Source organism: Terrapene carolina, unplaced genomic scaffold (genome assembly GCF_002925995.2).
Source record: "Terrapene carolina triunguis isolate 2854851 unplaced genomic scaffold, T_m_triunguis-2.0 Scaffold130, whole genome shotgun sequence".
Lineage (NCBI taxonomy): Eukaryota > Metazoa > Chordata > Testudines > Emydidae > Terrapene > Terrapene triunguis.
In genome coordinates, this window is record NW_020664481.1 from 3,566,160 (window position 1) to 3,579,467 (window position 13,308).

At 42.6% G+C, this 13,308-nt stretch overlaps 1 protein-coding gene across 1 annotated transcript in view; it reads right to left on the reverse strand.

The window, feature by feature from the left end:
- The window catches only part of GMEB2 (glucocorticoid modulatory element binding protein 2), a 40,272-nt gene that overhangs the window by 20,987 nt on the left and 5,977 nt on the right, over positions 1-13,308 (reverse strand). The window contains exon 2 of the mRNA XM_026652868.1: positions 9,007-9,200. Coding sequence (XP_026508653.1) covers positions 9,007-9,137 — 131 coding nt within the window. The 5' untranslated portion in view covers positions 9,138-9,200. The remainder of the gene's footprint in view (positions 1-9,006; positions 9,201-13,308) is intronic.

Below are 13,308 nucleotides of genomic sequence, written 5' to 3' on the forward strand. Positions count from 1 at the left end.
CGGGGTGCACAGCAAAGCAGGGCCATTGAAAAATGCCACGAAAGAAAGCCGGAAGCCTATGGAATGCTGGGACAGAAAGCAATAAATCATGGGACATTGAGCCAGGTCCCAAGTTGCGCCACGATCCGCTCCGCCTTCCCACAATACCTAGCAGCAGAAGGTATCGAGCTGGACCGTGGGATAGGTACCCACAGTGCATTGCTCATACTGTCGATGATAGTGCCCCAACTGTGGATGCGCTCTCCCGACAAAGGGAGCGAGTGTGAACATGACATACAGATTTTTATTATAGCGATTTTTGAGTGACGACATCACTTTTGTTGACAAAAATTCTGTAGTGTAGACCAGGCCTAACTTCTCCCTGGTTTCTTTTTTGCAGCTGAAAATGTTTTAATAAAGATCTGTGAACAAACCAACCAACCCATGTACATTTTATAGCAACTCTGTGTACCCCATAGCTCAGGCTGCCTGGCGTCCTGCAAGTTACTTACATATAGTATAAGCCACTGCAGCCATAGGCAGACGGCTAATTAAGGACACTATATCAAAGTGTTCCTCTACTTCCTGCCTTGTACTAGTGGCTCTCCCCATCTTTCAGTGCTTGCTAACGGAAGGAGAGACAGACAACTGGCTCTGCATGGCTTCCCTATCCTCCCAGTTAGTTCCTGGCTTGCATCAGCTTAATCTGCAGAGTACATGCAAAATAGACTATTTAAAGAGAAGAAATTTTAAAAATATACACAAATGTGAAATATATTTAGGCTACTTTGGACTGTAAATATTTCTTCTTTACACTCAGGGGATGCCATTGCAATCTTAGCTAGCACAGAACACTGATGCTATATGTGTTAATCTTTCACAGAAAATTCCCATGCAAGGAAGCAAGGGCATGCAGACCACTTGATCGATAACATCTGAGACACATGTGAGCTCTGGCTATCAGTCTGCCTGGCCACTTCTACTGGATTTTAAAGACGTGCATTTGGATTTTCTGGTAAAGAGGCCCAGTCTAATTACTGCAGCACATTTTCTCCACCTCTCTCTAAAGTCCTGGGGGTGGGGAAGGGAGGAAGGGGAAATGATAGTTAACAAATTTCCTGACACCTCAGCAGTTTCACTCTGTATAAACTGGGTGTGCTAAGCAGGAGTTTATGGAGGCTGTAAATCTAAAGTCTGGCCTGCTCTGATAAAGAGGGGGAGGAGGGGGGGATTGAGGTGACTGACTGACTCAGTGATTCATTGGCTGATTACATAAGGCAGCGCTAGGCTACACAGGAAAGTCAAGTTCAGGAGCTACCGGTTTTTCCCTTCTGACTTCTCAGCAGATGACTGTAGGGTAGAACTACAGTGTCAAGAAACTGCTCTTCCTTCCAGCCACAGGACTAGTAATTTGTTCACACAGATCGGGGTAGCTATAATGTGGAGATAGAGGATCTTGTGTGGGAGGCATCTCAAAATCATGAGGTAGGTGAAAACTCTCCTAGGCTCTTCCAGAGTTCCTGCTTTGGACAACAGCATGGGAGAGGAGGAAACAGGATATTCTGATACGCGGGTCTCTCAATCTCTCCTGTTGAAGCTGTTCCACTGTGTATAAATAATTAAATAGTCAATGGAGTAGGGAACTACACAAAAATGAGGACCCTAGTTAGGCAGAAATTAAAAAGAGCAGTCACAAGGGTATATAATAATGCCACTATATAAATACATGGTTCCCGAATACTGTGTCCAGTTCTGGTCTCCCCATTTCAGAAAGGATACAATGGAAATGGAAAAGGTTCAGAGAAGGGCAACAAAGATGATCCAGGATAAGGAACAACTTCCATACAAAGAGAGGCTAAAAAGATTAAGGCTGTGCAGCTTAGAAAAGAGACGACTAAGGGCGGATATGTAGAGGTCTAGAAAACCATGAATGGTGTGGAATAGAGAAGTGTTATTTACCCTTTCCCACAATACAAAAACCAGTTGTCACCTGATGAAATTAATAGGGAGTATGTTTAATACAGAAAAGAGGAAATACTTTTTCACACAATGCACAACTAGCCTGTGGAACTCACTGACATGGGATGTTGTGATGGCCAAATGTGTAACAGGGTTCAAAAAAGAACTGGATAAGCTCATGGAGGATGGGTCCATCAATGGCTATTAGCCAAAATGGTCAGGGAGGCATCCTGGTGCTCAGAGTGACCCTAAGCAGGAGTGGAAGACGGGGATGAATTGCTCCATAACTGCCCTGTTCTGTACTCTCCCTCTGAAGCTCTGCTACGGGCTACTGTTGGAGACAAGATACTGGATAAGAGGGACCATCGTCTGACCCAGTATGGCAGCTCTTATGACATGAACCTGGTCATGTCATGAACTTGATATGAACTCACTCCCAGGTGAGTGCCCTAATCACCAGGCAATAGAGTCACTCTCAATCTCTCTCTGGCTCTATGACTATTTAATTATTTATACTCAGTGGAATAGCTTCAACGGGAGAGAGCCCCACATCAGAATATTCCATAGCTCAGTGGTTAGGCCACTCTCCTGCTGAGGGAGACCCAGGTTCAAATCTCGTTCACATCAGGTAAAGAGGGGAATGGAACCTGGGTCTCCCACATTTGTAGGAGAGTGGCCTGACCACTCATAAAGGAGGCATACACACACCCCACCAAAACAAATTTTTCACCCAGCTCAATCCCTGACAACCTACAGCAACAATTTACTGGCCCAAATAATCTTGACGATGACCTGCTGCAGAACATGCCTATTCTGGCTGTGTCGGACTGTCACATTCATGTTCAGCATGAAGGATCGTTTTAAGTCCAGTCATGCTCCAAGCCTCATCCACATATACATTTTACTTCCAAGGTAGTGGTGTGCTTTTCTGAAGTCTTGCTAGGCATATGGCAGGCCTGCAAACCTGCAGAGTCATAACTGCAGATGCTGAGCTGACACATACAGGGAAGACTGTTCGAGGAGTGAGACTCTAACACCAGGGAAGAAAGGAAGAATTGTAATTCAATAATTCACCAGTTTGCCACAGGATTCCTTCCCTGAAATTTGTTAAATTCATCTAGGGGAACAGCCAAAGTGCCATTTCAGTTGGACCTGCTTTCTGGTGGTTGCAAGAGAGACAGCTCTATCTCTTACATACAGAACACCGATACACCATGGGCCTGATTCAGATCTCTCTCACCCGGGTGTAAATTAGGAACAAAAACCAGTATATGTGAGAGAAGAGTCAGGTTCTATGCCTTCTATTACTTTTAGCGATGACTTTTGGCAGGGAAAACTAATCCAGCTGCATCTTAAATTCCAGCCTCTAATAACCTTCAACAGTCTTTGAGACAATAACTCATGACACTGTTTAGGCTCCTATAAAATGATATCTTTCCTGCAGAGGTTTAACTGGGAGAAAAAAGGCACTTAAAATGGAATATACCAATTTTCCTTCTCTGCTTTGCCACATTCCTTTCTCTCCCCTGCCTCTGTTCCCCTGTGCAGATGCAGGACAGTTGTGCGCCTCAGCAGACAGAGGTGGGTGGGATGGGAGAGTACTCAAATAAGTTTCTCCAGCTACAACAGTGTGTCCCACCACCAAACAAGTACAGTAATTGCATTAGCTGGTTGCCATGACAAAGCTGTGGGAGGCAGCTGCTGCTCACATTTCATCAGACAGGATCACTCAAGTTTCTCCCCAGAAGGAGCCATAAACCAGAGGAGGAAAAAGAAGAAATTAAGTGCTCATGAAGTGACTGGCTCATTTCTTCTTTCTCAATTGCTTTTACTTAGCAGTGGAACCTTAGACCATTTCTAACCACACACCAAGTGCACTGCAATATTAGCTTCTGTACTAACACTGAGCCTCCCTATCCCACACAACAAATGGGGCAAGCTGTGAATTGCCAGGCGTTGCCATTTTTTGTTTTCCTCTGCACTTCCCACTTGTTTTATTAAAAAGTTGTTCAACTAATACGTTCTTATGCTTTAATTGCAAGTTTGGTTTTTATAGTAAAAATAAACCCACAATAGCATTAGAAAAAATGCATTATCCAGAACACTATCTTGATAGGGTCATTAATCTGGACTCTGTTGTTTTAAATGTCACATGGGATAAAAGCCAAATTCAAAGTCTATTTCACAGGGTAGGCTGGGACCCACACAAGGCAGGAGGATCCAAATTCAGGTTCCTTAGTTATTTTCTTATGCCAGCAAGCATTGGAAAATGAGACTGAAAGGGTAGGAACCAAACTGACTATGGAATCTTGAGAGAAGACGGGAGTCCCGGCAGTGGCAGCCCAGAGAATCTAAAATGAGTCTCATCTACTACCGATGCGGCAGACCTGCTGAGAGAGATGCATTCTGTCTGACAGTAGTAATCTTCTATGAGTTTCACTACGCAGACCCGAAAATGTGTCTCCTTCTGAGGTCATGTCTATATGCTAAGGTTCCAGGGTGGAAAGGAAGGAGTGAGAGAGAGGGACAGACATTATGCAGGTTTTGGATGTCTCATAAAAGAACAAAATCTCCTAATCACACCCACCTTGACACCCAGAGAAAAAAATGGCTCTTATGACTGACTGAATAAAAATAGATCTCTTCCCCCCATTCTATGGAATTACCCCACTCCTGATTACTAAAGACACAAATGGACAGATGAAAAATTAATAAATAAAATAAAGGTGCTTTCAAAACTGCTGGGGGGGGGGGCAAACACTCACACCCAAGCATTTCCTTGGCCAGAGCACCAAAAGCATATTACACTGCTTCAACTGGATCTACAGGATCACCTGGCAACACACACATTAAAAACAAAAACTATTTAGCACCCATCTTACACAGCAGCTTCCCAGTTTCACGTCTGACTGCTTCCCTGATGGGCAGCCTATGGAGGTTAATGCAAGCACAAACAGCATGGAACTTTACAAAAGGGAAAGGGGAAAGAACTGGCCCATTCCTTCCCATCACCATCTATTAAGTTGGGAGAAAACAGCTCTGCCAATAGCAAACATATAAGCATCCAAGAGATGTCAGATGAGAGAAGCCAATTTCCTCACAATTGGCACATTAATTGCATTTAACATCACACCCCCCTTTCCCCAGAATTCCCATCCTCACTTTCTTGGGGATGAAGGAAAATAACACATCATCTCTATTGGGCAGGTTGAATTGGAAGCCAATGGAATGGCCCATTTCTTACTGGCATGGCCTATTTCATAACAGCCTGTTAACAAAGATCTTTAAGGCTGGTTCCAGCAGAATGATAGGAATGGTATTACCCTTACTGACCCTTCTGGAACATGGACATTGTAACCTGATGCACTTCCCCAGAGCAGTAAGAAGAATGTGATACAGTTGGAGTGGAATGTATTTGTGGAAACTGGACAAGCATGTTTCCTATGAAGGACAGTAAATGGCAGCAGACTTCCCAATCTATTTCAAACAAGAGATCGTTTTGGTCAAAGAAATCTGTTTGGAGCCAGTTGTAAATATGAACATGGATTTCCTGCCTACTGAAAATCCAGAAACTCTGGAAGCACCAACATGTATACATGCTCTGGGTATAAGCCAGGGATGTGCCAAGGAAAATTCAACCAAATAACACAAACAGCCCTTCACTACTTAGGACTTCTGTGTACAAACAGGCCATTTTCATTTTGTGAACACAAAGAGTTAGCCAATCTAGGACAATCTAGGAAAGTCTAGGAAAATAAGGAACCAACACAAACCAGGCAGTACCGTATCTAGAGTATCAACTTAAAAACTGATTTGAAACATGAGAGAAACAATATTTTACAACCATTCCAAGTTCACTGTTATGTAGGATTTTGAGAAGCACAACTCTGTTCTATATCTCGGTAGTGTTTTCAGTGACATCTGTCATCTTTATTGCTAACGGCCTATTAGTAATTCCCCTGGCGCTGCTGAAAATTACAGAAAGAAGGTTCCTGCAGAATGCTGCTAAAATCCTGGACCCAAAAATACACATTGCAAACAAAAGATTTTGCTATATCACAACATGAAAACAGTTCTGGGTCAATTTCCTGACATGGAGCACACGGTTTAGTGACTAAAACACCGATTTAGTCACCTGTTTTCACTCCCAACTGATTCATGTCCACCTTAACATGCACATCTCTGAAAAGTGACCATTTAAAAATGGTACTTTTTAATTTAAAAGACATTTTCCTTATGTGTACAAAATCCTATCTGCTTAGTATCCAAAAACAGTTTGTACTGCTTTTCTACTCTAAGATAGAATGAGCTGTGGATTCTATTCTACTTTGAGTATTAAACAGAATTACCAGTAAGTTCCAATCATTACAGCTATAGAGTCCCACTGAAGATAGCAGGCTAACGGAGATGTCACTGAGTGCATAATTTGAAGACAGAGGAGTTGCACAGATGCTATTGAAGTCCTATTGGTCACAATGATGCATGAGATAGAAAGAGCCCAGTTACTCTCTCCAGGATGAGTTTGTAGGGATGAAAATTAGAAGCAGCATCTTTTTACTTATGAACTACATATTTGAAGTGGAGTCTTTGAGAAACAGTACATATGGACTCTCATGGTATCCTTTTTCCAAAGTCATTTTGTAGAAGAGATTTGTATTTTAAGATCCTCAATAATGTTAGTTTAGAAGGCTTCAGCTCACACCAGAGGGGATGGTGGTTCCTACTACTAAAATACACCCAAACCAGCAGGACACTGTGTGATCTGTGTTTGAGGAGTTTAGGAATAAGCTGGCATGGGGACTGTATTGCCAATTACCTCAAGGATAAATGAAGTCAATGGGAATTTGGACTGTGCAAGGAATGCAGCATCAGACTCTCAGAAGCTAACCCAGTTATCTCAGCGTGGTCTACCTATACTGTAGCTGAAGCATTGATACATAAAGGACTTCAGCATCTAATAGACTCTTCACTTCATTAGAAATATAATCTTGCCTCTATGTCCAGCACTACAGTGAATTATGGCCTTAACATAATAAAAATCTATGCAAATCAAGCTGGCCTGCACACCCTGCTGATGCAAATTTTGAATAAGAGAGTTAAGTATTCCAGTGGTAGGTTTTGTTAGTGCATTATGCTTAGAGGGACAACGCTACTAATCCAAGGTAGTTGGTACAGCGTGTTATTTCAATCAATTTCCAGTTTTCTTAAAATTACATTAGCATAGGATCATCTGGAGCTACCTATTGTTATTTAATTTTTGTTTCAACCATTTTGTTGACTTGAAATGATTATTTAATTGCATTTAACAGACATTTGCTGACCTGAAAAAAGAAAAAGAGGAGGAAAAACAGAGTAAAAAAGATGTAAAACTCAGTACATATGTGGATGCCTAAACATGTGTTTAAAAAAAAGAAAAGAATCCTGCACTAGCAAGGAGACTGGCTCTGTCTAGGTATTTATATGACCTTGAGCCCCTGCTGAACACTATCAAATTTATCCTCAGTATCTGTGAGGGGTAGGGAAGTGCCATTATTCCCATTTCACAGATGATGAACTAAGGTACAGAAAGACTAAGTGGCTTATCCATGGTCACACAGGCAGTCTGGACACAGCTAAGAATTTAGCCCAGATCTCCCTTGTCCCATTCAAGTGCCTTAACCATAAAACCTCCCCACCTCCTCTCTAGGGATAACCTAGCATGTCTTTTCCATCTCTAAAATATATGGTTCTCAAACTAATGATACTGCAGTAGAAGAAGAGTAAAAGACTCAGCAAACGGTTAATGTCTCCACAGTACAGCAGATTGAACTAGTGGTCAATTAACTGCTGCTCAAGAGAAGGCCCTCTCTCCCTACCTTATTACTTTGTATGTCTTAGCAAGTAAGCATAAGGGTGATTCAAGGAGAAAACCACTGGAATCTGCCCTGTTCCTAATATGAGAAGAGACACCTATTTGATGTCAGCAAAATGCTGGGAGGTGAGAGTGTGGGATTGCAAAAGGATTTCCTCACATGATTTCATGGAGAGGAGAGTGCTGTACCCTGTATTCTTTCCCCACTCACCCAAAGAAAACAGCAACATTTACTTTAACTTTTTTGGCTTTAATTTAAAGCCATCTGTCCATCTTGAATGTTTGGGAGGAGATATCCCCCTTTTGCTTCAGGGCCTGTCTGCATTACAGTTTAAGACATTCCAGCAACTAACAGTCTCCACGGCTAGTGTGGACATGAATGCATCACATTCCCCTCAACCAAGAACTTTGTGTTTTAAAACCCTGCTATAGTCTCCATCCATGCTGCAAAAATGAAAGAGCTTAACAACAGTGATTAAACTCTACTGTACCTGAACCAAGCTATAATACAGTTTAGTACAGCATGTATGGATAAGACCAACCAAACTCAAAAAATCAAAGCATTAGCTCAAGCAGAAGCCTAGTTTTGTCTTTGCAGCAATTCCTGCAATATCAGGCAATTTGGTTGTCTCCGACCCAGGGTACAACATGGTTTGGGCCTGCAGGGTAGACAAAACCAAAGTGATTTTTACCATGGCCCTGAGTCTCATGTCAGGTCAGCCAAAGTCCAGGATTGTAGCAGAATAGGATTAAACCCTATTTGGGAACAGTGTATACTACAAAACCAAACCATGTTTTAACAATGTCAGTGTTGTAACTAAAGTTCCTTCAACATAGTAGAAATTACAGTGTAGACAAGACACTCAGCTAAAGCCCAATTTTAACCCAACTTGGCCATTCCGAAGTTTAACAGCTGTTGGTAAACGCTGTTTTCCTGGCTACATGTACTTGGCCACAGATTATCAGGAAGGGGATATGGGGATTATTAATCAAACTCTACTTGGTTAGCATGGTATCCAATGTGGTGGGGGAAATCTTGGTCCTCCCTTGTCAAGGAATAAGTCAACCAAGCACAGCACAGGCAGGATCATAAGGGACTGACTCTCACTCCTACTCTGAACCCTGTATTTTGTGGGTATTTTATGTCTGCTTGGGTTGAATATTAAAGCCCCAACCTCCATATCACTTCTATTGCATATGGTGAAGCCATTTCTTACCCATGTTGAGACAAGTTTGTGGTCACTAGCACAGTTTTCACTTCTTCCACACCACTGCCATCAACCACATTGTCAGGTGTCGTTACCACGACCACCTCCTCCATGTGAACGCTCACATCTGGGGTTGCCATGGTTAGGCAGGAGAGCACAGAGGTCACCAGCTGGGTGGAGAGGTCCCTCCGTGAACTGGTTTCCTGTCAAAAAAAGAAAGACCAAAAATGTGATACATGAGAAGATCCCCACTAGTAAAAATGGCTAGGAAGATAAGAACCAACACAGAACAGGACCAAGACCTTCTCAAGGATTTCACAGGTAAATCCTGCATCCCAAATAAAATATTAGTAATTCCCATCCCACTGGTTCCATCTTGAAAATAGTCTAAGTGAAGAATATAAGAACCGTAAGACGAGATATTGGAAAATGTACCAAGTCTATGCATAGGAACCCAAATACCTTAGTATTGGGTGTAGGATTTTAATAGGCTTTGTTGCTGTTGTGCGGTTGCTACTTCAGAAGCCATTTGAGACAACAAAATTACATGGTAGCTGGACTTCTCCCAGTACTGCCTATGTTCATAAAGTGAAACAACCGGTAGAGGCCAGACCTTGCATTTTTTTGGCCCCATAAAATGGCACCCTGGGGAAAAACATTCAAACAGTAGAGCCTGCCCATATCACTGGTATTTATAAATGTAATTATTCACCAAAGGATATCTTCAACTGGCTAGCTACTCCTGACACTAAAGAACTATTGGCCAGCAAGCTATTGTCTGAGCATCGTATACCTTGTGACAATTGGACTGCGTTTTGCAATCTGAGGCTCTTTTCTGTTGTTATTCCTTCCTCCCCACATCTATTTTACAATGGGGAGAGAGGTTGATGTATGTCATCTCCCGCTCCCATCTGGACTGTTATTGAGTTGCAGCAGTCAAGGTCTTCAGGGCTCTGATATAGCCCAGAATCCTCTTTGCCAGCACCCATGGCACTTCAGAATATAGGAATTGCTATACCAGGTCAAACCAATGGTCATTCTAGTTCAGTATCCTGTCTCTGACAGTAGCCACTACCAGATGCTTCAAAGTAAAGTGCAAGAAACTTCATAGTGATTACTTTGTCGTGGGCGGAGAAAGCATCTTCCTAATTCTATCAATTAGGAGTTGGCTTCAAAGTGCTACCTGTACTAGCAACTTCAAGGCAAAGATACCCCAGAATCCTCTTTACTGGCACTAAAAGTGTTTCAAAACAACAACCCTGGGTACTGTTTGGAATATACCCTCAAATCTATAATGTCTCTCTTTTCTTGTTAATGTCTTGGGTGAATGTCACTAAAATTATGTTTAAAACTTTGTGTGTTTCCTATTTTAATGTGCTTAAAACTTTTACACACTACACTTTTCACTACCTGTTGTGAGCAACTGTTACCCTTTCTCTTCCTCTCTCCCCTTGAAGCTTGCCCACTATCCAGTCACCACAGCGCCTGACTTACTTATGCCAGCCCCCAAAGCCCTAGGTCTCCAGTCCATCTCTGCTGCTGCCTAGGATTTTTCCACTGTTAACACTTGCACATCCTCCTGCTTCTCTGGTACAATCCCATAAGATTCCTATTATTATTTAACATTTATACTGTGGTAGCATCTAGAGTCCCACCAAGTTGGGGCCCCATTGACCTCGGTGATTCCAAAATGTGTCTTACGATATTCCTGTAAGGAGCAGAAGAGAATGTCTTCAGGTTTCTGGAGGTCACAGTGGTTTCTGGACGCTGATTCATGGAAACCAGTCAGCTCCAGGATGTAAATGCAAATTCCTTCCATTCTCAGAAGTTTTAGCCCAAAACAAAACTTTGCAGAATTGGAAAGCACAAAGTGATAGAGAAAACTGTTTTCAAGTCAATGTTTCTAAGGGATCAGTAACAAATTTAAGAGAAAAAAATATTGTTAAAGTTCTGATTTTAATGTTGATGGTTTCCCTTTAAAGGCATAACTGTCTCAGCTAGCTCTTGCTATCCGCTTTCCATAGTTTTTCTTTCCCATTACTACAATGAGGACTCTGGTGGCACCTTAAAGACTAACAGATTTATTTGGGCATAAGCTTTCGTGGGTACTTTTGTAATATGTTCCCATTACTGGCTCGCCTCCTAGCTGCTATTGACTGAAGGGGGAAAAAAAGACTCCCTGAAGAACCAGAAGACTCCTCTGCCTTACTAAATGTATCACCACAGGGAATCCCTCTGTTAGTTTCACTGATATAGACAAGATTATGTTGAGCAGTGAAGCTGTCACACTGCACCTACACACAGCTTAACACTTTCATTGTTCTGCACTGCAGTGCTCTTTGTTAGAAAGTCTGTTCACATTATCATAATACCAAGATATACCTTGTATAATAGACTGCACTGCAGAAGTGAGTCTCCAGCTAGTAGTGGTACTATTTATCATTTAAAGTTCAGTTCTATTCTGAAATGTGATTATGCAAAAATGGCATTTTCTTACTCAGCTGATCTGTTCCTTCGGTGCACTGAGTCTCACTTTACTTACCAAAGTTATTACAACAGTCATCCCTGCAGAACAATAACTTTAGTTTGAGAGAATAAACTTGGATACTTTTGGCTCATGTACCATGAAAAAAACGATTAACTAAGTTCCAGTTGTAGGGCCATGTGTGTAACTCTACAGGCTTAAAATTACACTATTGTTTATATTTGTGCAAACCCACAATAATGCTGCATCACTGTAAGTGAGAGCAGCATTTGCCCTTTAGAAAGTTTATTACTGGTGAAAATGCAAGAGCCAGAAAGCTTGGTACCTGAAAGCCACGCTGTGTTCTGAGCTTGAAAGGCTGACAATTAGGGGAGAAAAAAAATTCTTTACTTGTGAAGTGAGCAATATCTGACATACTAAATGTGGAACCACATCATGCTTTTTTTAAAAAACAAACACACAAACAAACACAAAGTTACTTTTCAGAGCAGAGCGACACCACACTTAAGGATGCCATCTTAAACGCCTCTGGAACTACTTTCTCCAGGTGCAAAACAGACTGTTGCAGATAGTTTGGATTCTGGGATCAGAGATTCAAATGCAAAAGACTATAAGTGACAAAATAGGACAAAACCCTTAACAGAAGCCCTATTTATTTAGTGCGCTCTCTCCCTCTCTTACACACCCTCTTCTCCACATCTACATTACGCTATACTACACTACATTACAAACACACACACACACACAAAAGCTATTTCTATTGCTCCCAGGCTTCACACAGGGTGCCAATGGCAGCCTTTCCCCTCCTTACCGGTCTGAGCATTAGTGCTCACAGCTGCTGACCTGGCTGTCTCTGCCTTCCTGGCCACATACCCAGCCACTTTATAACCCCAAAGTGCCCAAGCCCTGCCCCTAGAGCAAGGGCTGGAATCTCTTCTTGCGTAAGAACCACAGAGCTCTGAATCATCAGCTGCCAACTCGGGGCAAGTAGCCAGCCTGGGCATGGCTCTGCAGCACGCAGGGAGCAGGACGGCTGCTGAACGGCTCCAGACCCAGCCTCTGCCTGCTGTCTCCCCAGGCTCTCTGTACTCCTGTTCTATGTCTTCTATCATCTCCTGGCTTCTCTTGTACCCTTTTTTTACCCATTCATCCTTCTTTCTTTGACAGTGTCTGGTATCTTTACCCAGAGCCCTGCTTTCCAAAACTGAGGTACTCTTTTCTACACATGGACCCCCATACCCAGGTAAAGCCCCAATGAAGTCAGCAGAGCTCAGCCCAGAAACAGGGGTCCACTCACACGGTGCTTGTTGCAGATTGGAGCCTCAGTTTTATACTCCACTCATCCTACCGAAAAGCAGAGCAGGGGAGAGGCTAAGACAGTTTAAGGCTCCTTACAAGAACAACCTGACCCGCAAGTTGTTTGCCAAACAAAACAAAACAAAACAGAAGTTGCCTTGGGTCTTTTCCCTCCCCCCACTTCTTCCCAGCCAAGTGTATTATTTAAAAAAAAAGAAAATTGTGTTGCATGTCCCCTCCCTCAAGGACAAGCTGCAGATCTGCTCTGACCTACATTTAAAAATCCTGGGTGTACTAGCTGACCAATATGAAGATGAGAAAGAACTATTCCCTGCTTCAGCTTCCTTGTCAACACTACCAGTTATGCCCCATATGGCACTTTGGGAAGAGCACTACAGTCAGCTATAGGCTTGCTTCCCAAAGGGCAGTACAGGCCATGGCAATCTGAGCTGAGCCAGAACAGGAATTTAGTCAAGCAGATGGGCAGATAGTTTTTTCTACCAGTTGGTGCCACTTCCAACCACGGAGGT